The sequence below is a fragment of the Artibeus jamaicensis genome, unplaced genomic scaffold (genome assembly GCF_021234435.1).
Source record: "Artibeus jamaicensis isolate MK-2021 breed Jamaican fruit bat unplaced genomic scaffold, CSHL_Jam_final contig_889, whole genome shotgun sequence".
Taxonomy (NCBI): domain Eukaryota; kingdom Metazoa; phylum Chordata; class Mammalia; order Chiroptera; family Phyllostomidae; genus Artibeus; species Artibeus jamaicensis.
Window position 1 is genome coordinate 3,618,157 of NW_026522005.1, and position 26,002 is coordinate 3,644,158.

Below are 26,002 nucleotides of genomic sequence, written 5' to 3' on the forward strand. Positions count from 1 at the left end.
TTAAAACGAGGCACAACTGTATAATTAAGTTTCTTCATGGTATTTTATGCTGAGTAGCCAAAATCCTAATAACAATGACAGTAAACAAATCACAATGGAAAACATATTGCCGTACTATTAGTATGCACCTTCATCTTATTTTTTTTCTGTATAGCTTTTTTTTATTGATTATGCCATTACAGTTGTTCTACTCCCCCCCCTTCATTCCCCTCCACCCTACCCCCCCATCCCCATCATTACCCCCCTTTAGTTTATGACCATGTGTCTCAAGTTCTTTAGATTCTATATTTCTCATACTATTCTTGCCCCCCCATCTATTTTCTATCTACTGTCTATGCTTCTCCCCCCTTCTCCTCCTCCCACTCCCCTGTTGCTAACCCTCCTTGAGATCTTCATTTCTATGTTTCCACTCCTGATCTAGCTGTCCTCTTAGTTTGCTTTTGTTTTAGGTGTGGTTGTTAATAACTGTGAGTTTGCTGTCCTTTCACTGTTCATTTTTTTTTAACTTCTTTTTCTTAGATAAGTCCCTTTAACATTTCATATAATAAGGGCTTGGTGATGATGAACTCCTTGAATTTGATCTTATCTGAGAAGCACTTTATCTGTCCTTCCATTCTAAATGAAAGCTTTGCTGGATAGTTCAATCTTGGATGTAGGGCTTTGGATTTCATGACTTGGAATACCTCTTTCCAGCCCCTTCTTGCCTGTAAGGTCTCTTTTGAGAAATCAGCTGACAGTCTGATGGGGACTCCTTTGTAGGTGACTGTCCCCTTAGCTCTTGCTGCTTCTAGGATTCTCTCCTTCATTTTAATCTTGGCTAATGTAATGATGATGTGCCTTGGTGTGTTTCTTCTTGGGTCCAACTTCTTTGGGACTCTCTTGAGCTTCCTAGATTTCTTGGAAGTCTATTTCCTTTGCCAGATTAACTGGAAATTCTCCTTTATTATTCATTCAAATAAGTTTTCCACTGGTGGCTGTTCCTTTCCCCCTTCTGGTACCCCTATAATTCGGATGTTGGGACGTTTAAAGATGTCCTGGAGGTTCCTAAGACTCTCCTCATTTTTTTTGAATTCTTGCTTCTTCATTCTTTTCTGTTTGGCCATTATTTACTTTCTTCTGGTCCATTCCGTTGATTTGAGTCCCAGTTTCCTTTTCATCGCTATTGGTTTCCTGTGCAATTCCATTCATTTCAATTAGTTTCGCCTTCATATGTTTCTCTAATGTGTGGCTAAAATCAACCAGTTCTGTGAGGATTCTGATCACCAGTGTTTTAAACTGTGCGTCTGAGAGTTTTGCTATTTCTTCGTCGCTTAGATTTATAGGCTCTGGAGCTTTGAAATCTTCTTGAGCCATTTTTGTTCTGTTCGCGCCCGTTTAGTATGAGGAGCGGAGCCTTGGACTCCCAGGTCATTGGGTTGTGACGCTGTATGTGGGGGCGTGGTCAGAGCGGGGAAATGGCAACCCCCCCCCTGCTGTTTCGCGCCGCTTGGTGAGGAGCCTCGCCTTAGGTGGTTCAACAGGGCAGGGCCACTTAGGTCGCTGGGTTATGACGCTGTATGTGGAGGCGGGGTCAGAGCGGGGAAATGGCGGCGCCCTCTGCTGCCGCTTGCCACTGGGGCCTGCTGGCTCCTGTCCAATTGCCCACTCCCTCGCTTGTCTATCCACACACGAATGCGCGACCACAGTCAACCCACAGTCCTGCTCCCTTGCTGTTTCCCCAGGGTCACTCGCTGAGTTGCCCACCAGGTCCAACCCTGCGCTTGGATTCCACGTGCCTGAGTCCATCTGACCAAGTTTTCCTGTGCAACCCCACTCCACCAGCTGCTGGTTTCACCCCTCTTAACGGTCAGGCTGAAGAATTTATTGTTATCAAACTTCCAAAAAGTTCAATTTTCTGTGTTCTGGCTATGTTTTCTGTTGCTAATATTTAGTTGTCTCTAAACTTGGTTGTGTGAGAAAGCATGGCGTCTCCACCTATGCCTCCATCTTGGCGGAAGTTATCTTATTTTTTCTCATTATTTGTTTATATATTTATTTACCTACTTTCTTACCTAGTTATAAATAAACGGCCTAGAAGGTAAGATACTAATTTATGAACAAAAGTTACACTGAAGAGCAAGATGGTGGAGAGGAGGAAAGGTATTTTCACTTTTTACTTTACATATGTTATGTTTAGAATTGTCTAGAGGCATGTGCTGACGTTACTTTTTAAATAGTCTCTTGATGCTGAAATAAAATCACGTCTATCTGTCCCCCATAGAATGAACATATGTGTATTTTTCTGTAAAAATACTGAGTTTATTATTATCACTGATTTGTACAATGGATGTAGCATTATTTTTCATCAGATGAAGATACAGAAGAGTAATATTACCTGCCTGCTTCCCACCTCTACTGAGGTCAAAGGGCAAAGAAATGTGATTAACATGCAGGTGGAAAGATTTAAGTCAGACATGAGAAAAAAACCTCACAATCGGGGCAACTATTGGACACTGAATCAAGTTATTAAAGAGAGAGGGAAGACATTACAAATCTCCTCCCGCAGGGGTTTGAAGGTCAGTATACACAGCCATCTGTACAGTGAAACTTGGATAAAGCTCAGCTGCGAATTGAGGTCCACTTTTATAACACCATAAATCCTGAAGATGGTTTTCTGGGATATCCTTTAAATAGTAAATGTTTCTTGTAGCACAGATTTTGAGCTCTGGAGCATTACCAAGAGAGAATAAAAAGCTAACGTAAAGAGAGAATGTTATTTATTTTTTAGAGGTAGGAGAAGGGAGGGAGAGAGGAGAGAAACATCCATGCATGAGAGAATCACTGATTGGTTGCATCTCACAAGCCCCCAGTGGGGACCTGGCCTGCAACCCAGGCTGACCAGCAATCGAATCAGTCTGCAGGCCAGCACTCAACCCACTGAGCCACACTAGCCAGGGCATGAGCATTTTATTTATATGAATCAATTCAATCAAATGGATCCTACATACAGAAATCTATTGCAAAGACATGTTTTCAGGACAGCACAGAATAAAGTATAACTACTGCAGGACCAGAGGTCACAAATAGAATATACGTACTGTAATTTGCCAGATATGATGCACTCCTATATATAATGTGCATCCATGTTTTTGGCCCAAACTTTCTGGAAAAAATCTTTCATTTAAATTTTTTAATTCAATATTTTATTTACCTATATTTAGAAACAAAACCAATTGCCATATTCCATGGTATTATTTTTCTTATGGATATCATTATTGCTTTCTACAGTTATACTTTTAATGCATAGGCATAAATAATAGAATTTAAAACATTTATATAGATATGGAATTAGTACTACCCAAGTACAATGTGCATCCTTATTTTTCCCTCAAAAATGTGTCCATTATACATGGCAAAATATGGTAGCTCTCCAGGAAAATTACACAAAAGAGCGAAATATAAAGCCACCAGAAACATTTATGGTTTGGCTTTCTTCGAAAATGGAGCCTTCCCGAGGCTGATTTAAACACTGCATCAACATTTATAAACCCAGCAGAGAGCATGGAAAGTAGATGGAGGTGTCTCTCAGACAAAAGAAGGCTAAAAAAAATACATCTCCATCAAACCAGCACTGCAAGATATGCTAAAGGGACTGCTTTAAGAAGAGGAAAAAAAGAGTGCAAGAGAGAGGAACACAGGTATGAAGGGAGTAAAATGACAATGAATAAGTACCTATCAATAATAATGTTAACTGTAAGTAGATTAAATACTCCAATCAAAAGACACAGGGTAGGTGAATGGATAAGAAAACATGACCCGCATATATGCTGCCTACAAGAGACCCACCTCAGAACAAAAGACCTACACAAACTGAAAGTGAAAAGTTGGAAAAAATATTCCTAGTAAATGGACAGGAAAAAAAAGCTGTGTTAATATTTATATCAGACAAAACAGGCTTCAAACCAAAGGCCATAAAAGAGACACAGAAGGACACTTCACAATATTCAAGGAAAGAATCCATCAAGAAGACATAAACATTAATAGCATATATGCACCCAACATAGGAGCACTGAAATGTATAAAAAAACCTTAAAGGACTTCAAGAAAGATACAGACAGCAACACAATTATAGTAGGGGATTTTAACACCCACTGTCAAAAATGGACAGATCTTCTAAACAAAATATCAACAAAGATATTGCAGCATTGAACAATGCCCTAGATCAAAGGGAATTAACTGATATATAGAGAGAACCTTTCATCCCAAAGAAGCAAAATACACATTCTTTTCAAATGCACAAGGAATATTTTCAAACATAGACCACATGATACAACACAAAACAAGCCTCAACAAATTCAAGAAAATTGAAATCATATCAAGCATTTTCTCACACCACAAGAGATGGAAAATAGAAACTAACCTCAAGGAAAAACGCTCAAGAACATTCAAATTCATGGAGATTGAAGAGCATGCTATTAAACAATGAATGGGTTAATGAGATCAAGGAAGAAATCAAAAAGTTTCTGGAAACAAATGAAAATGAATGCACAACAGCCTAAAACCTATGGGACACAGCAAAGGCAGCCCTGAGAGGGAAGTTCATAGTGGTACAGGCCTAACTAAAAAAAAGATAAAAACATTTCAAATAAACAACCTAACCCTACATCTACAAGAGCTGGAGGAACAACAACAAAGCCCAGAGTGAGTAGAAGAAAGGAAATAACCAAGATCAGAGCAGAATTAAATGACATAGAGACTAAAATAACAATTCAAAGAATCATTACATCAAGGAGCTGGTTCTTTGAAAAGATAAACTAAATCGACAAGCCTTTAAGCAGACTCATCAAAAAAAAAAGAGAGAGAGGAACCAAATAAACACAATCAAATGAAAGAAGAGAGATTACAACTGATTCCACAGAAATACAAATGATTGTATGAAATTACTACAAACAACTATATGTCAAGAAAATTGAAAACCTGGGTGAAATGGACAAATTTCTAGAAATACATAATCTTCCAAAGCTGAATGAAGAAGAAGTAGGAAGCCTGAACAGACCAATAACAGCTGGTAAAATTGAAACAGTAATAAAAAACTACCAATACACAAAAGCCCTGGACTAGATGGTTTCACAAAAGAATTTTACAAAACATTAAAGAAGAGCTAATGCCTATCCTTCTCAGACTATTCCAAAAAATCCAAGAAGAAGGAAGACTCCCAAACTCTTTTTATGAGCCCAGCATCATCCTAACTCCAAAACCAGATGAAAACAAAACAAAGAAAGAAAACTACAGGCTCATATAACTGATGAATATAAACACTAAAATCCTAAACAAAATATTGGCAAACTGCATCCAGAAAAACATTAAAAAGGTCATATACCATGATCAAGTGAGATTCATCCCAGGGATGCAAGGATGGTATATATAATATTCACAAATCAATAAATGTAATACATCACATAAATAAATGCAAGGACAAAAATAATACATCAATATCAATATTAATAGATGCAGAAAAATCATTTGATAATGTACAGCACCCATTTATGACAAAAACACTCAGCAAAGTGGGAGTAGAGGGAATATACCTCAACATAATAAAGGCTATATATGAGAGACCTATAGCCAACATCATACTCAACGGGCAAAAACTAAAACCTTTTCCCACTAAGATCAGGAACAAGATAAGGTTGTCCACTTTCAACACTTCTATTCAACATAATACCGGAAGTCCTAGCCACAGCAATCAGACAAGAAAAAGAAATAAAAGGCACCCAAATTGGAAAGGAGGAAGTAAAACTGTCATTTTTATAGATGACATGATAGTGTACATAGAAAACCCTATAGGCTCCACCAAAAAACTACTTGACCTAATAAATGAATTTGGCAAAACAGTAGGATAGAAAGTCAATATTTGGAATTCAAAGGCATTTTTGTACACCAACAACAAAATATCAGAATCAGAAATCAGGAAAAAAATCCATTTGATATAGCAACAAGAAAAATAAAGTATCTAGGAATAAACCTAACCAAGGAGGTAAAAGACCTATACTCAGAAAACTACACAACACGGAAGAAATAAATCAAAGAAGACACAAATAAATGGAAGCACATACCATGTTCATGGATTGGAAGAATTAACATCATCAAAATGTCCATACTACCCAAAGCAATTTACAGATTCAATGCAATCCCTATTAAAATACCAATGAGAAGGCCCCAGTGGCCTAATGGATAAGGCACTGGCCTTTTAAAATACCAATGAAATATTTCACAGATATAGAACAAACATTTCAAAAATTTATATGGAAACATAAATGACCCTGAAAAGCCGCAGCAATTTTGAGAAAGAACAAAGTAGGAGGGATCATAATACCTAATATAAAACTATATTACAAGGCCACTGTAATCAGTAACAGTCTAATACTGGCCTAAGAACAGTAACATAGATCAATGGAACAGAATAGAGAGCCCAGAAATAAATCCATATCACTATGGTCAATTAATATTTGACAAAGAGAGCAGACGCATAAAATGGAGGAAAAATAGCCTCTTTAACAAATGGGTTTGGGAGATCCAGACAGGTACATGCAAAAAAAATAAAACTTGACCAGCAATTTATACGATACACTGAAATAAACTCAAGATGGAGAAAAGACTTAAATATAAGTCATGGCACTATGAAAGTCATAGAGAACATAGGGAGGAAAATCTCAGATATTCCACGCAGCAATATTTTCACTGATATGTCCCCTAGAGTGAGGGTCATAAAGGAAAGAATAAACAAATGGGACTTCATCAAAATAAAAAGCTTCTGCACAGATAAAGAAAACACCAGCAAAATGAAAAGGGAACTAACCTTATGGGGAAATATATTTGCCAATGATACCTCAGACAAGGGTTTGATCTCTCAAGGATATAAAAAACTCACACAACTCCACACTAGGAAGACAAACAATCCAATTAAAACATGGGCAGGGGACCTGAACATAACACTTCTCCAAGGAGGACATACAGAGAGCCCAAAGATATGGGGGCAACTTTGCCCGCAAAGTTCCCCCATCCACCACGAATGAAAGTAAACACTACCAAGACATGATCTGCTTGGGGAGGAGAGGTGGCCGATCCCTCAACAGGGAAGGGCCAAGAGCCCCTTCCTCAGGGGACTTTTACGGGGTTAGTTTGCACAAGAATACAGGTAAGGATCAAACAATAGATAGCATTCAAAGAACTACGAGGGCTTATTCTCAGTCAGGGTCAGATAGCTAACAAGCCATAAAACTTTGAAGAACCAACTTCTTGCTTAGACCCTTATTATTTAAATGAGATCATTCTAAACAAAGCGGGTTTCACAGGATTTTTACATATTCTTTCTTACACCTGATTTACCCTGGATACCCACCCTTTCCAGCACAGGGCTGCACTGCCTTCCCCATCATAAGTTTTTGGCTTAAGTGAATTAGAGCCAGGAAGCGCTTCTCCCAGATGAAAATGGGGACCAGGGTCCATCACTCCCTCTCTGTCGCAGCACCCCCCCAACCAGTCCTTCCATTATGGCCTCCCAAGTGATTGTGTCTGGCCTAGGTTGCCTCTCTCTAAGGGGTCGTACCCTCTATGGACATCGACCAAGCTTTGGGGGCAGGGAAAGAAGCAGAAGCAGCGCTTGCTGCCAGAGACAAGTTTTGTCTCCTGTGGCTTGCATTCCGGAGGTCACTCACTTAGCCATGGGAGGCAGTTACAATTCCTGAAACCAGGCAGGGCGGTTCCCAAAACAGAAACATATAAAGGAACAGTCAGCATCAGTAGCCACCAGAGAGATGCAAATTAAAAGTACAATGAGATACCACTTCACCTCAGTCAGAATGGCAACCATAAACAAATCAACAAATGACAAGTGCTGGCAAAGTTGTGGAGAAAAGGAAACCCTAAGGCCCTGGTTGGTGTGGCTCAGCGGATTGAGCGCCACACTGCAAACCAAAGAGTCCTGGGTTTGATTCCCAGTAAAGGCACAGGCCTGGGTTGCTCAAGGGTGTGCAAGAGGCAACCACACATTGATGTTTTTCTCCCCTCCTTCCTCCTTTCCTTCTCCTGTCTCTAAAAATAAATAAATAAAATATTTAAAAAAAAGAAAAGGGAACCCTTGTACATTGATGGTAGGAATGCAGACTGGTGCAGCCAGTGTGGAAAACAGTAAGGAATTTCCTCATAAAACTAAAAATGGAACTGCCTTTTGACCCAGCAATTTTATTGCTGGTATTATACCCTAAGAATCCTGAAACACCAATTCAAAAGAACCTATGCACCGCAATGTTCATAACAGCACAATTTACAATAGCCAAGTGCCAGGAGCAACCTAACTGCCCATCAGCAAATGAATGGATCAAAAAACTATGGTACATTTGCACAATGGAATACTAAGCAGCAGAAAGAAAGAAGGGGCTCCTACCCTTCACAGCAGCATGGATGGAACTGGAGAGCATTACGCTAAGTGAAATAAGCCAAGTGGTAAAACAGAAATACCACATGACCTCACCTATAAGTGGAACCTAATTAACAAAACAGAGAAGTGAGCAAATAGAACCAGGGACATTGAAATAAAGAACAAACAGCCTTAACCAGAGGGGAGGGGGAGGAGGATAACAGGGAAAAGAAAGAGAAGGGTCAAGGACCATGTATAAAGGACCCATGGACAAAGCCGAAGGGTGGGTAAGATTGAGGGTAAGAGGTAAGGGTGGGGGGGGGACTTGGAGACAACTGTACTTGAACAACAATAAAAATAAAAAATAAAAGAAGTACATGGGTTATCCCTGCTATCAAGGTGGCAGACCACTGTGCTGCCAGAGAAGGAGCATTTCCATGGTGGGTCCATTCTGACTTGGAAAGAAATTTCTGTTCCCAGGAGAGCCTGCTGCCATGAGCCTCTTCACCATATCATTATTTTGGGGTTTTTAAACTCCTAGCTCATATTCTCATGTTGAGGATCCTTTATACTGAGAAAACATGAAGATTAATAAGAGGATGAGGAAGATAAAGAAGAGGAGAAAGGAAAAAGAAGATACACTATTTTAAGTTAAAAATATAGAGCCACAGGATAGATGTTTGAAGAAGGGACATTAAAAATTCAGATTTCCATTTTGCACATGAAGAACTAGAGAGACAGAGGCAACTGACTCTGTTTTAGGTGATAAAGTATAAGAAGAAAGCATTTGCTTAGTGACCTTTACACTTTCAGGCATTATTAATTGTTAATTCAAGGAAAACTCTCTCTGTCTCTCTCTCCAGATTCTCTTCTCCTTCATTCCCCTAAATGAATGCATTCCTTAAAGTTTGCCTTCAACCCTCTTCTCACTCATTCTACCTTCTTTTTCTCTGGGTGATAATCCTATATTTCCTTTAAAGATATTATATTCCTTATATTACATTTCCTCTAGGAAATCATATTTCCCTTAGATTAAGGTTTCAACATAATCACTAGGTAACTAAACTCCAAGTCTCTACTTTCACTTCTGGGACCCATTCCTCTAGCCACATATTTCCCACTGAGATGACCAGAGAACAGATCCGACAGAGAGATCATTTCTGCCCCTAGATTTGGTAGAGTACTCTTCATATACAGTTGCATGACCACTGGTCATGCTGTTCATAATGTACTTTATCTGCCCAGAATACAGTAAATAATTTCATTGTGCTATATGCTCCTTTTACATAACATCTAAAATTTCACACTGTGTTTCATGCACGTAATCATCTCATCTAATTATCAGATTTACAGGTACTAGAATCCCCATTGTGTAGACAGAAAAACAGATTCAGCAAATTCAAATAACTTGTTCATTTCTAAGCAAGATAACATTTTTTGTTTCTTATTGCCAACAAGGATCTAATAATTGCTATTACCTCCAGATCTGGATATGTCTAGAAAAAATTTCAGTGAGGTTTCCCCTCCTCTATTTTGATGTCTAACTATGAGCCAAACCATCTCCAGGAAATTGTGCCGATGTTGTACTCCAGAGAATACGGCGCCCTTAAATAATAGTTCTCAAAGCTGTTCCACAGACCCCAGGGTTCCCGAGACACTTTCAGGTAGTCAGAAAAGTCAGATCTATTTTCACAATAATACTAAGATGTGACATGATTTTGCTACTGTGCTGTGTTTGCAATTGGTACAAAAACAATGGTGAGTAAAAGTGCTGACGCCTTGGCCCCAATCAAGGCAGTGGCCCCAAATTAAATTAGACAACTTCATTTTGGATCAGCCGTGGGGAAATTGTAGATGGTATTAATGTCATCAAATCTCAACCCATGGGAAAATGTCAACATTCTGTGTAAAGGAATGAGAACTATACAAAAAGTACCTCTGGTGCATACCTGAGTACAATGATTGGCTTGAGGAAAAGCACTGGTGTGATTATTTGAGTTGTAAACTGAACTGTTCACACTGATTTTTAAAATTATTTTATTTATTTATTTTTAGAGAGAAGGGAAAGGAGAGAGAAAGAGAGGGAGAGAAACAATGATTGGTTGCCTCTCTTACAATCCCAGCGGGGGACCTGGTCCGCAACCCAGGCATGTGCCCTGACTGGGAATCGAACCAGTGACCTTTCAGTCTACAGGCTGGCACTCAATTCACTGAGCCACACAAGCCAGGCCTGTTCACACTGTTTTAATGGCACAACATTTTTACAGGGGGAGAAAAAAGCTGAAAAACTGGTTCTTCACACATTTTTCCAAAAAGTGAATGAAATGAGCCTTCACTTCAAGGAAAACAACTGTCAGCTTGCATTGTCAGTGATGAAAGTCAAGTTTTTGTGTGAAAATAATTCTGGGAAAGTTGTAACTGCCCTATAGCTTTACATTCCCAATATTTAAAGATTTTCTACTGATATCAGTGGGGATGGCAACAAATGTGGTTTTGTTGTGTTGTATAATACGTGTCACCATATGGAAGATGTGTACAATTCGGAGAACTGGCTTCCCCAAGTGCCTAATGCCCAACAGTATAAAATAATGCATGTGCAAAAGATCTGTTCAAAATGCAAGAGACCAATGGGTTTTAACATAACAGAGTACAGAGAATTTAATGATATGGATTCACATTCTACATTACAATTAACCTACAGGAAACCACCTCCTGGAAAGCTGGCATTGTATCAAAGAAAAATATCTGCAGTTTTCTGAAAGGTTATTAAAACATTCCTTCCTTTCAAACTACATATATTTGTGAGACCGGATTTTCTTTATATACTTTATCCAAAATAATACACTGCAACATGTTGAATAAAGAAGCAGATATGAGATATAGCTATCTTCTACTAAGCCAGACATTAAAGATGTGAAAAACTATAAAACTGTATTCTGACTTATTTTGTTTTAGAAAATAGTTACTTTTTACAAAAACATGTTATTCATATTAACATGTAACAAGTTTATTTTATTACTTAAGAAATTATTTAAAATTTTTCTCTCCTTGAATTTGTAATGTGATATTTCCTATCTACCTACATACCTACGTATCTGTCCCACAGATAGCAATAGATAGAACCCACATAAACAAAAATTCTTAGGTTTGTTTTAGCAATTAAACCATTTTCTTTAAGAGAATGATGCTTATTTCTCCTGGTGCTCATATGTTTTAATATTACCTTGCATTGAAAATTTTCATATTTAAGATCTGAGGTTTTAGTCATGGGATCCCTCTCAGTAAATTTAAATACTAGAGGATCCTCAACTAGAATTATAATCTGTTTATGTCTAAAAAATACTAGAAGCCTCTATTACAATCAGAAAAAATTTATACTTCAGTAGAATTTACAGGAGGGGTTTGGAGAACAGTGTATAGCTTAAAGAACATTTCTTATCAGCGCGGATGGGGAAGGCAGAGGGAGGAAAATGTAAAGGGAATTAGTAGCATAAATGGTAGGTACAAAATACACAGGGGGAGGTTAAGAATAGTATAGGAAATGGAGAAGCCAAAGAATTTATATGTATGACCCATGAACATGAACTAAGGGGAGGAATGTAGGTGGGGAGGTTCAGGTGGAGGGGAATAAGGGGGGGGGGAATGGGACACCTGTAATAGCATTATTAATAACATATATTTTAAAATAAGAACATTTCATAATTTTAAATGCTGCTAGAGAAAGCATTCCAGCCATGTAGTATACAGAGCATGACTTTTTTAAATGATAAGCTATATGATAAACAGTTTTCAAATACCAATGGTTTATTATGTTTAAATTCCAGTTCTTTTCCTTATTGTTGATGGTGACATATATCTGTTGGTATATAGACATGAAACACATGAGGAATTCTGACTACTAATTAGTGATATGAAACAGAAATGTGTAGTCACACTGTGTTTCTTTTCTTAAATTGTAAATAGTTAGCCCTGGATAAAGTATGACTTAAGCCAATCTTTCTGGCCCTTTTACAACAGAAGTGTGCTAACAGCCCTGACTGGTGTGGCTCAGTGTTTTGGGCATCATCCTGCAAACCAAAACATCACTGGTCTGGTGCCCTGAGTTCCACTCAGGACACACGCTTGAGCTGCAGGCCAGGTCCCCGGCTGAGGAGTGTGAGAGGCAACCAATGGCTGTGTCTCTCACACGTTGCTATTTCTCTCCCTCTCTTTCTCCCTCCCTTCCCTTATCTCTAAAAATAAATAAATAAAATCTTTTTTTTTAAGTTTGCTAACAATTATCTGTTTATTTTCTCTCCCCATCCTCCCCCATGTCTGGAGTTCTGGGGATAAAGCAAATCTAAATATTGTATCTAAATATTTTTTAGTTGACAAAAATATCAAACATTTAAATTTGAATCCTTATGAACTTACTCATTTCCCCCTCTTGTTTTGATTATTTTTAAAAGATACAGCCCTTTACAAACGTAAAGTGTGTTGATCTTTCAGTCCTAGATTAAATACTGAAAATTGATTTATGCTCTGTGATAGCATCACAAGATTATATCCCTGCAGCAGAATATAAATTAACCTTATCACCAAGACCCTTTGTGCATTTCTACTTTTTTAATTGACAACATGAACTACTTCTTGATTCATGCAATCATGGATAAGGAACTCCACAAAGTAAACATACTTGTTCTGACTGTGTACCCAGAACTGTGGAAATTTAAAGAGAGAGAGAGAAGGGAAGCAAAAACAAAGATAAAGGAAGGAAGGAAGGAAGGAAGGAAGGAAGGAAGGAAGGAAGGAAGGAAGGAAGGAAGGAAGGAAGGAAGGAAGGAAGGAAGGAATTAGTCAAGTCCAAAGACACTAGAACTAACAGTCAAATGGTAGAATGGTCTCTAAGTAACAGCTTTATTTCTTCCCTAACACATCAGTAGGACTTTGGCACTGGGTATATGGAATGAGGATGATTTTACAAATAAAGAGCACATTCTCTTTCATTAGAATGTTTGGGTTTGATTTCAGTCCTATTCCTTGTCATATGTAAGGACTTAGACAACTTAATTTTCTGTGTTCCAGTTTCGTTATCTGAAAAATAGGATAGGATAGTAATGGTACCTATGTCACCAGAATTACTGCAAAAATTAAATAAGACAGCACATGTAAAGAATCAGAAGACAACCTAGCACATTGTAAATACTCAATAAATGTTCTTGTCACTTTTTGACCATTATTATGTTCCTTAAACCCTCGTATAGATAGTCACATTTTTCCTCTAGATTCATCCACATTCCTTTACTTCCAAAGTTTTGTTCTTCTATTTCAATTTGATACTTTGATTTTTGTACTCATAAGTAATTAAGCACCTGGGCAAGGAATCTCAGCAAAAAAAAATTTCCTTCCAAGAAAATGTGCTAACATTTGTTGGCTATCCAAAAGAAGACTGTAAATAAGAAAACATTGTTAAAATATAGTTTCCAGAAATAAATTCTATTAATCAAATTCAATATCTATATTTAAGTACTTCCATATTAATAGAATTATTTAATAAAAAAGAAAAACAACAAATTCCTTTTCTAAAATCAAAAAATTAGTTCTCTGACCTTTTAATCAAAACAAAAAAAAGCTATTTAAAACTTAAATTCCATTTCAGCCAGATTCTTCTAAGACTAAAGACAAAGCTGAATGTGGGGGGAAAAAAAGAAATAAGAAAAATGAGACGTGTAATACCCTGGTGAAGAAGGGCTAACATTTACATGACTGGACAATTCGCAAACCCTCTAAAGGTGAGGGGCCAGGCCAAGCACATCTATTTGCTCTTCGTTTTGCCAGCACAGTAGCTTATTCATCGATTCAAAACCAGTAAAGAGTTGTCATCCACATTAATACGGAGGGAGAAAGAAAAAGGGGAGGGGGCAGAGGGGTGGAACAGAATGAAGGGAAGGTGGTCAAGTCTAATTCTGATAGTTCTAGATCAACTAAAAAAAATAAAAGAATCATTCTTTGTATGCAAAGACTCTCCTAGAGTTCTCAAAATTGAACCTAAGAAAAGGGGTCATCGTTGAACCACAAAGACAAAGCATACACATTCCCTCCCTACTCTTTCAACAGTTTACAAATTTGTCAATACTTGTACCTACATGCCATGCTGGCTATGTGGGCTTCCGGTCAGAGCAGGCGGAAGTGAACTCCCTAGGAGCCTGCGGTCTCTGTCTGTCCTGGGTTGAAGTGAGCACACTCACCCATACTCATCTTGATTGGCAGGTTTTCTCTGCTTGCTGCTTCCACTAGATGTCTCCGGACCTCCATCACTGCCTCTTTGTGCTTGGTGTTCAGTAAGGCTTCCCACAGGGCTCTGGCTGCGGCATCACTGAAACAAAACCACAGAGAGCTTTAGAGTAAATCTCCACCGACTGATGGAAGGGGTTGAAAGCAACATCATTTCCTAAACATCTTTTTGAGCACTAATAGAGTCTTTCCTACTGAGAAATTCTAAGCAGTAGGATTAAAAGAGACTATTTAATCCATTTTAATCAGCACAAAATATTGAGAAATTAAAGAGACAATAAAATCAAGCCCCCGCCCCAAAAAGGAAGAAAATCTATATTGTGCTTTGAGAAGTGGGGAAAGCTATATGACACCTTTTTTTTTTTAGATTTTGCATTAAAATATTTTGTTGTTCAACATTGCCACACTAACATATAAATGTTATGTATGCCAAAATCAATACATGTCGAAAAAGTGATTTATCGGTGATTATAAGCACATCAGTTTGAGATAACATACTTGTCTGGAAAACCCAAAGCAATTAGCAATGAGAATTACTGTTTGAAAATCACTCAGTAGAATTCTTAATGAGCAGGTTTTCTACTGAATGAAAATCAAGAATTAGGCTAAGTAACCAAGGCCTTAAGTGCCGCTCTCTGGGCCTCAGGTTGGAAGGATGGCACCCACTGAAGCCCGTACAATCAACCATTGACAGCAGAGCGAAGCACTGCGTTGTGCAGGGCCCATCTGGGCTCACTTGCCCAACAGCCCACTGTCTCACCCCGCAGGCCATGCTTAAATCATAAATGAGTGCAGTGTTCTTTCCGGAAGACCTCTACATGTAGCCAAGTATACACAGTTGTAGTAATGCTTTAGAAACTGAGTATAGAGAAACAGAGATGACTTCTGTCCCTTTCCAAAGACTTTTCTTTCACTTAGAGTTCCACTAACATCTCTTACTAACTAGTTTGAAAATGAATGCATTTTTAAAATTTAGTTTTAAAAGTTGTATCTAATAAAATATTGATTTAGCTTTAAAGGTATACCTAATAAGGTATATCTTTCAAGTTCAAATTTGACTTGGAATAATTGGAATAATAATGATATCCTTCAGCACTGAGTTTAATGTCTGACACATCCTAATTTTTCATTAAAGAGTAGTTGTTTTATTATCATCTTTTTTCTGAGTAATTAACATCACCGCTCAACATATTCCACTTGTTTCAATCTAATAAAAACTGTCATTACAGCTCTACATCCAATTGTCTATGTTTAATTTAAATAAGCAGGTAAACTACAAGTCCTATTCTCAATGGTTGGGATATAGATTAAAAAAGGTATAAGCTTTCAATGACTAATAGGAAGAAGCAGAGTATAAGCAAAGAAATTACCCCAAAAGGTGTGATAAGAGGCACGATCAGTGCTTGCACAGATTTATCTGGTAGCACAGAGATCAAATCCCTGCTGGGAGGACAAAGGCTCAGAGAATGATTTCTACCAGAAATACGTGCAAGTACACAGATATATAAATTCCAAAAAGAGCCAAGGGAAGAAGTTATAGCTCAATCTGGGAAGAAGAATGGTAAAGAAAATCCTTAAGAAAGATACAAAATCTTCATCACAAAGCAAGAGGAAGAAGGATGTTCCAGACTGTGCAAAGTCCTAGGTACCTGACACTAAGGAGTACTGCTCTGCTCCATGCTGAGGCACCAGGGGAGAGGGGCCGTAGAAGTTAGGGCAAAAGAGAAGGTGGTAGCTACTCTGCTAGAGCCCCACATTCCTTGCCAAGGCTTGTCGACTTCAGTGTATAGGTGATAAGTTGCCAGCGAGCATGTGACTGATTTCACAGTCTGAAAAGAGTAGCATAGCTTAGCAGTTGTAAACAGTCTTTATCGCCATTCAGAACTAGATCTATTTCCCTTGGGGTTTGGGGGTTGCCAGAAGGAAGGTAGGTGCATTGGGGGGCCTGGTAAAAAGGGTGAAGGGATTAAGAAGTACGAATTCGTAGTAATAAAATAGTCACAGGAATGTAAAGTACAGCACAAGGGATACAGTCAGTGATAGTGTAATAACTATGTATGGTGCCAGGTGGGTACTTGCTTTATTAGCAATCATATACTTGTAAAGTATATGATTGTCTAACAAGTATGTTGTACACCTGAAACTAATGCAAAATAATATTGAATATCAACTATAATTGAAAAGTAAAATACAATAAAAAAGATCAGGCAGTTCAACTCCCCCCTCACAAAAAAAGAAACTTACTTAACTTCTCCAAAGCTCGAAGGCAATGGAGAGCCAGTACCAAATTCTGAGCAGGGGAGTTATTTATAGTCCCAGTTTCCCCAATTTATAGTACACACTCTTCCCTGACTTTTATTCTCCAAAGCACCTCTCCCCAAAACACGGGGATTTCTCACATACTCTCCACTCCGCACGCAGGACATCTAGAGTAGTTTACTGCTCTCTTTTTCATGGGTGTAATACAGAGTGCCTCCGAGGTCACAGTAGGTTAGGTAGTGCCATGGCTGCCCCATCAGGTTCGCGTGGTAGTTAAAATGTGGGCCCCGGGGTCAGCTATATCTGCGTTCCAACTCTGACCATCCACTCTTCCCCCGCAGCAGCCACATGGCCTCTGCAATCTTCCTCGGGCACTCCTCGCACTGGGACCACATTAGAACAGTGCCAGGCCCATGGCAGGTATACTCGGTAAACACTGAACAAATGCGTGAGGCCTGCTAGTTATGGAACCTTGGGCCCACAACTAGTCCTTTCTCTTCCTCTGTTTTCTCATCTGTGAGGTGGAGGTAATCATTGTGACCACCCCACAAGTTGTAAGGGTTAAATAAGATAATGTACATAAAGCACTTTCCTGATTCACGCACAAGAAATATGAGTAGTTGTGTGGTTGTTACTACTATTGCTGTGAATGATATTATTTTCTAATTCAATATGTTCAAGGGTTTTTAATATATTAAATGAATTCACCCAATTATAGTAAATCTTTTTTATATAACACTGACTTGTTCACATATACTTAAGTCACTTGGGCCTTGTATTACCTGGCTCTTTTCTAGTAAAACATTTTAGAAGAAATACATAGTGTCCATGAGTTCTAACAATGACATCAAGTCATGTTTCCTTGAAAATTATTTTTTAATATAAATAATTCTGATTGTCTAGATATGGGTGACAGTTTCTAATATCTACTTCCTGTCTGAAACACCACGTTAGGCCCCACATCACTCGTGGCCATCTCAAGATTATCCAGTTAACATTCATGAACTAGTCCTGGTTGTCTGAATAATCAGCACTGAAGAAGTCAAGATCATACTGGCAGTTCTGCTGTGCTCTGCACCCATGGTGCCACTGAGTCACTCTGTTACTGGTGCTTGGTGGTGTACGCACATACGCGTACATTGGCATCTGAGTTGTGGACAGGAGGTAATCACTCCCTTTCTCTAATATGCTCATAAAAGTTGACCCAAGGAATATTTCATGCTATTGAGGTTTCACATGAAACCAGTGACATTCCATTTTATAAATCAATAAAAGTTCATTGAAATCCATACTATAAGTGTGATACTGTATTTTAAACAATTCTTTATCCTGTCTGACTGTAGACACTCTCTATTTTCCTGATGTGGGTATAGCCGCTGTCACAGCAAGGTCAGTGTAGTAGACCAGTGGCAGGTAGTATTGTAGTATGGTAGCAGCATGGGTCCTGGAACCAAATGACAGAGGGTTCTGACTCTGCCACTTGCTAGCTCTATGTCCCTAAGAGAGTTGCTTAACCTCTCCATACATGTTTCTTCCCATTAATTGGAGATGGTCACAGAACATTACTCAGTGGTTTGTTATGAGAATTGAACCTGCTCGTATATCTAGAGCACCTAGAACAATGCCTGGCACATATTAAGTGCTCAGTAAACAGAGCAGCAGAAGCAGTAATAGTAATAATAAAACATAACAAAGGTCAGGATTTTCTTGTAAGATAAAGAAGGAGGCCTGTTTTAGAAGCACATTAGTCTTGGAACAGAACAGAGAGCCCAGAAATCAACCCAACTCTCTACAGTCAATTAATATTTGACAAAGGGGGCAGTAACATAAAATGGAGTAAAGATAGCCTCTTCAGCAAATGGTGTTGGGAGAACTGGACAGCTACGTGCAAAAAAAATGAAACTTGAGCACCAACTTACACCATACACCAAAATAAATTCAAGGTGGATAAAAGACTTAAATATCAGCTGTGACACCATTAAAGTCCTAGAGGAGAACATTGGCAAGAAAATCTCAGATATTCCACGCAGCAACATTTTTACCGATATGTCCCCTAGAGCAAGGAATATAAAGGAAAGAATAAACAAATGGGATCTCATCAAAATAAAAAGCTTCTGCATGGCTAAAGAAAACAGTATTAAATTAAAAAGACAACCAACTGTATGGGAAAACATATTTGCCAATGATGCCTCAGACAAAGGTTTAATCTCTAAAATATACAAAGAACTTACATGACTCCACTCTAGGAAGACATCTAACCCAATTAAAAAATGGGAAAAGCACTTATACAGACACTTCTCAAAAGAGGACATACAGAATATCCAGAGACACATGAAGAGATACTTAGTATCATTAGCTATCAGAGAGATGCAAATTAAAACCACAATGAGATACCACTTTACACCAGTCAGGATGGCTATCATAAACAAAGCAACAAACAACAATTGTTGGAGAGGGTGTGGGGAAAAGGGGACCCTAGTTCATTGTTGGTGGGATTACAGACTGGTACAACCATTATGGAAAACAATATGGAATTTTCTCAGAAAAATAAAAATTGACCTGCCTTTTGACCCAGCAATTTCACTGCTAGGATTATATCCCAAGAATCCAAAAACATCAATTTCAAAGAACCTATGCACCACAATGATCATAGCAGCACAATTTACAATAGCCAAGAGTTGGAAGCAACCTAGGTGCCCGTCAGTAAATGAATGGATCAAAAAATTGTGGTACATATACACAATGGAATTCTATGCAGCAGAGAGAAAGAAGGAGCTACTGCCCTTTGCAACAACATGGATGGAACTGGAAAGCATTATGCTGAGTGAAATAGGCCAGGCATTGAAGGACAAATACCATATGGTCTCACCTTTGACAGGAAGCTAAACAACAAAACAAACAAGCAAACAGGATAAAAACAAAGACACTGAAATAGAGAACAAGGGGACAGTGACCAGAGGGGAGAGGGAAGAGAATTTAAGGGGAAAAATGGGAGGGATTTAGAGGAACAAGTATGAAAGACACAGGGATGAGGACTGGGGCGGGGGGGGGGGGATGGGAAGGAGGTGGGGAGACAGGGCAGTGGGGAGCTGGGATGGGAGAAATAGACAAAAAAAAACTGTACTTGAAAAATAACTAAATAAAAATTAAAAATTTAAAAATTAAAAAAAAAAGAAGCACATTAGTCATTTCATCTACTTGCACACACATGTGGATAACCACCGCCAGTAGCTTCATTTTTTAACCTGAAAAGGCCAGCAATACATAATACAGAATTCATAATGATACTCATTGAAATGCTGAAAACTCCAACATAAGCAATCCTCTTATATATGACATGTTAACATAAAGAATTTTGATAAACATTACTTAGAGGCTTAAAGTTATAGTAAGGTAACACAATGAAGATTTTATAGGCGATGACTCTGGGCTAGCTTCCTGTCCCATTAATTTAATTACATTGCAGTTCTGTAGCCTGAACACACAGGACATTTTAAAACCAGAATTGTTACCTTTATGAGGAGTTCTGACTCCATAAGTATTTCCAGCCTCACTTAAAAAGTGGCCGTACTCGCCCTGGCTGGTGTGGCTCAGTGAACTGAGTGCTGGCCTGCAAACGAAAAAGTCCCTGGTTTGTTTCCCAGTCAGGGCACATTCCTGGGTTGCAGGCCAGGTCCCCAGTAGGGGGCGTGTGAGAGGCAACCATACAGTGATGTTTCTGCAGGGGGCAGGGGGCAGGGGGGAAGTGGCTGTATAACCCTGGCTGGTGGGGCTCAGTTGGTTGGGCATCATTCCACAAAGTGAAAGGTCACCGATCCGACTCGGTTTCAGGTTCAGTCCCTAGTCAGGCCACGTACAAGAGGCAACCAATAGATATTTCTTTCTCATGTTGATGTTTCTCTTCCTCTCTTTCTGTCCCTCTTTCCAACTCTCTCTCTCAAAAAAAGTGGATGTACAACTTTTGCAGTGGAAGTGAACCTCCTCCCATCTTCAACAGCAAACTACCTAACCCAACATGAAAGAAACTCTTTTCTTTTTAATTCCTCACCCAAGGACATGTGCATTTATTTTTAGAGAGACAGGAAGGCAGTAGGGAGAGAGAAAGAGGGAGAAACGTCATCATGAGTGAGAAATGTTGCCGCCTGCATGTACCCCAAGCAGGGATCAAATCTCCAACCCAGGCATTTGCCTTGACCAGGAATCAAACCTCCAACCCTGTTACATGGGAAGATGCTCCAACCAACTGAGCCAAATCGGCCAGGCTGAAACTCTATTTTCAGGTTTTGAAGGTATCTAAGGAAAGTTTTACAATATGTCTGAGAAAAAGGACTATTTTAAACAAAGCAACAACCATTAGGTCCTATTTATACCTAATCTAAACCCGTGTGCTCTGCTGTAAACCTGAGTCTCACGTAATCTTCTCTCTTAAGTGTAACAACAGCCGGGCAACATCTTATTAACAAATCAGGCCCACCCAAAAACAGCTTTTTATTTTCTTTACAAGTAACTTAAGTTTTTGAAAGGAAAATAAAATGTAGTACTAAAACATAATTTTAAATAACACCACTACATTCCATTTTAAAAACATTTCAGGATTTACAAAACATCTGATAACTCATTTGATCCTCACCTGGTGAACTAAGCCATTATCACTGTTGCAATTCAAAGACCTTTGGAGAAGCCAGCTGTCTGACTCAGTATGCTCAACCCATAAATGCAAAAGCAGGGCTCACACCCAGGTAACTTGGTTCTGAGCCCAGTGACCAGTCTGCTATGCTCTGGTATCCTCATATTATGCAAATCATCAAAGAGCATCAATTATGTAGATTGTCAATTATTTTCAACTTTTCAGGTTTTCTTTTCAAATCCTTAATACATCTATTCTTTTCTGAAGTTCACATGTGAGCCCCACACAAGACAATGTAATAGGGTGAATAGTGAAACAAATCCACAGTAATTCATGAAGCAGGTAAAACTTGTTCTCAGGACTGCACACTTTCTATTTTAAACAATATCCTACTATTTCCCTTGTAGGTCACTGCAAGCCATTGGCGGTCACTTTGCTATACAACGCCAATCACTGTTATCCAACTCTCTTCTTTAAGTGTTTCCTTCCAAGAATACTTTGGTAAGTTTTAAATCATTCTACACATATATCAGTTATATAACTGAAAAGGCAAAAAAAAAATACTAAAGTCTAAATTGCCCTCAGGTATCTCTTGCATACAATCTATACCTTATTTAATATTCAGCATATTCTTGGTAAAGAAAGAAAATAGCCTCTAGCTACTTTATCACTGATGAAACTGAGAGAAACGTTCTACTTTTATACTGTACATTTAAAGAATATACTGAAACAAATAATAGACTAGAATATTTGTCCTATGAAAAGATCCATTTAGTTACCATGAAATGGAATTAGTTTCAATATTGCCAGTAACGACATGTCAAACACTGTGTTCTTTTTGGATAAACTGATTGTCCTGTATCCTTAAAAAAATCAAACTATTATGACAAATTGTTCTATACAGGCCAAGACTATACGCACAATAACCTGCTAGAATTAGCTTTTTTTAAGTCTCAGAAGACTTCTGTACATGCAAATAGGTTCTTTCAGTTAATTCTTGGCTTTTTATTCACCAGAATTACTCAATTATGAATGAAATCTTAGATCTGCTTTGGTTTAGATTTGGTTTGGCATGTATGAAATGTCAAGTGCAGTCTGCTAGAAACTAACAGGATATTCATCACCGAATAAAATATAAATAAGACAACATGAATTTGTAAAAAGTGGCTGAATGTTGAGTCATGGTGATACTTCAATCAGATGGAAGAGGGGCAAGTGAGAGACTGAGGGTGAAATGTGAATGCAAACCATCATCCTGTGACTAAACTCAGAGAGATGGTTCTCCAAGGCATGTTCGGGAAGTCACGCTTAGTCACAGGATTTGCAATAGCAGTTCTAGTATTCCAACAGAAATACAATGGTAACAAAATCAAACAAACAAACATTTCAAACTAATTTTAAACAGAAAGCAATCTGAGTCATAGTTCTTCACAGCCAGAAATAATGGCTTCCATCAGTGGTAAGCTTAATGAGCTCCAAAGGTAGGTTTGTTAATTAAATTACTCACAGAGGTTTCAATAGTCATCTTTCCTCTCGACTACGTTTTTAAACAATTACCTCATCTTTAACAAAAGTATCCATTAACCCTCATCTAAATGATGCGAAAGCAGGTAAACACAGAAAGATATTGAAGCAGACCCTTGGCACTGGAAAGCAGTCCTTCATTCATTCTTTTCTTATTAAAATATAGTTAACATACAATAATATATTAGTTTCAGGTGTACAAATAGTTATTCAACATTAATATACATAATAATCACCATGCTAAATCTAGTGACCATCTGCCATTGGACAGGTTATTATGATACTGTTGACAATGTTCCCTATGCTGTACCTTACAGCCCTGTGACCTAATGATTTTAACTGGAAATCTGTACCTCCTATTTCCCTTCACTCTTTTGTCCCCACCCCCAACCCCTGCCCCTCTGGTAACCATCTGTTTGTTCTCCAAATCTATGAGTCTGTTTCTGTTTTGTGTTGCTTGCTTGTTTCACTTTTTAGATTTCACCTATAAGTGAAATAATACTGTATGTGTCCTCTGTCTGACTTATTTCACTTAATTCGCCATCTAGGTTTGCTCATTCTTTCAGAATATGAGCACTTCCTGTGGGCTGGGCACTCAGTGCCGTGCTGCAACCACAGCTGTGAGCAACCCCCATGACCTGCCCTCACAGAGCTAGGAATCTAACAGGGAAGCTAGAACTGAGCATGCTCCTGCAGAGGTGACAAAAGCAGAGAATGGGAGCTCTGGGAGAGTGTGACATCTGACCCGATCTGGGGGTTTAAGTGCAGCTCAGAGGCTAGCTAAGGATGTGATAGTGAGTCCTGAAGAGAGAGTAGGGATCAGCCAGGCAAAGAATGGAGTAAGAGCAGTCCAGGCAGGAGCAGTATCATGGGCAGGGGACCTGAGAAGAGAACTTGAGACCTTTACAAAGAAATGAAAATAAGTGTGAATGGGACACGAAGATCTAGTGTGATGCTGCCCTCAATTCACGTCAAATCATCCAAGGCCCAGTAACCCACATTAAGGATTATAAATGTTTTTCCAAGGTCAACTAAAAAGTCTTCAAGAGCAGACTGACAGAATTAGATTTACATTAAAAGATAACTGTGGCCTCGTAGTAGGGAATGGATCTAAGGACTGGGTGAGAGGCTACTCATAGTCCAAGCAAGAATTAATGATGGTTGAAACTAGAGTGACTTTATAAAGCTACCAGACAATGTTATTCCCCTGTTCAAAAACCAGTCCATACTTCCTACTAACATTAAAGTAAAATCTAAGTAGTTTGTTTTGTCCAACAAGCTTTGGCATATTTCTTTATGTACAACTTTATCTCTCACCTTCTTAGTTTCATCCATTGGGCCTCAGCCACACTGACCTGATTTCAGCTTCCTCCATGGGTCCACTGTATTCCCAACTCAGGGCCTATGTATCTTTGCCTAACACCCTCTTCCTCCAGATGTTCACTAATTAGGTTTATTGAGCACCTACCAAACGCCAGTTCAATCCTAGGCAGAGCTCAAGGCTTCCCTCCTTGATCACATAGAGCTAATTTGGCACTCCCTGTTACAAATCCCACTTCCCCTGTTATATTTCATTTTATTTCATTTTATTTATAATATTTGTCATTAACTCAAATCATATATCATTAAATAAAGTTTATTTTAATGACTTAGGAATGGAAGTGATCACAGAGCATTAAAGACAGAAGCTTTCTGGCTTTATCATAATGTCAGCATCCTGGGCAGGGCACTCAGACCACCAACATCCCCCATGGGCCAGGGACTGTGCCTGGTACTGTAAGTGCAACAGTACATAAGGGCGAACAAGTCAGAGATAAGCCTTCCTTCAGCAAGCTTCTAAAGTCTAGTTGGAGAGAAGAGACACTAAAGCAGTAATTATAAGATAATGCACTGTGAGCTGATACAGGAAATAAAGGGCACTATCTATGGAAGCAAAGGCAAAGGTGGAGGTGGGCAGAAGGAAAGAGCAACTTGTAGGATGACCAAAAGGTGGGAGAACAGGACATTGAGGACCTGAAAGAAGTTTAGTGTGGTTGTAGCCAACAGTGTCCTCATGAAGGGGGGAAGGAAATAGGGAGCAAGGACGGAAGGGGGAAAAGATGGAGAAAGTGAAAGCTGAAAAAATAAGCAGGGAGCAGATCTAAGAAGGCTTTCTAAAACAAGTTAAAATTTTTAGTGTCTATCCCAAGGGCAATGGAGAGCCACTAACGGATTTTACCGCTGGAGGGTTATAATCAGATTACTATTATTTGCAAAGCTGAATAAACAAGTGTATGAATAGCCAGTCTTTAAATAGGCTTTAAAACTATAATCCTTTCAAAGTGTGCTGACAAAATTTAACATTTAAATACTAGCAAACTATGAGAATATAATCTATCCCTTTCTTCTTATTGAAGGTCTTTATGTTGTGTTTTTGTTCAATTACTTGACAAAGACGAGTGCCCACCATACACCAGGTTTGGGACACAGCAGTGAATTAAACCAACCTAAATAAAACTACTGCCTTATATAATTCATGTTCTGGAGTTTAGTTTCTGAACACAGAAACCATAGAGAGAGATTATATTGAAGTTTCCCTGCAAATCATCCAGTGTAATTCTCTTTTACGGAGAAGAAAACTGTGACTCCGAGGAACTAAATACCTTGTTCAAGGTCATACAGTTTTGGTGGGAAAGCCACTATCCTACAGTAATGACCAGAAAACAAAAACTGCCCAGAAGCTGTTCAAAGACACCAACAAATCACATCAACAGAAACAGCCTCTCTCTTTTCAAAAACTGACAGGAGGAGATTGTTTTAATGAGTTTTTGTATCCACTGTCACATTGGTCGAAAAATGTTCTCGTAACTATAAAATACATTGTGGAAAAAAAGATAAGCTCGCTTGAAGTTAAACTAAAATATCACAGTGCAGTACATTTG

The 26,002-nt window shown here is 38.6% G+C and overlaps 1 protein-coding gene across 4 annotated transcripts in view; it reads right to left on the reverse strand.

The window, feature by feature from the left end:
- Window positions 1-26,002, reverse strand: part of SCFD2 (sec1 family domain containing 2) — a 320,652-nt gene that overhangs the window by 270,995 nt on the left and 23,655 nt on the right. For all 4 annotated transcript variants that reach the window (XM_037134595.2, XM_053654916.1, XM_037134597.2 and 1 more), the window contains exon 3: window positions 14,626-14,753. In XM_037134595.2, the coding sequence (XP_036990490.2) occupies window positions 14,626-14,753 (128 nt within the window). The remainder of the gene's footprint in view (window positions 1-14,625; window positions 14,754-26,002) is intronic.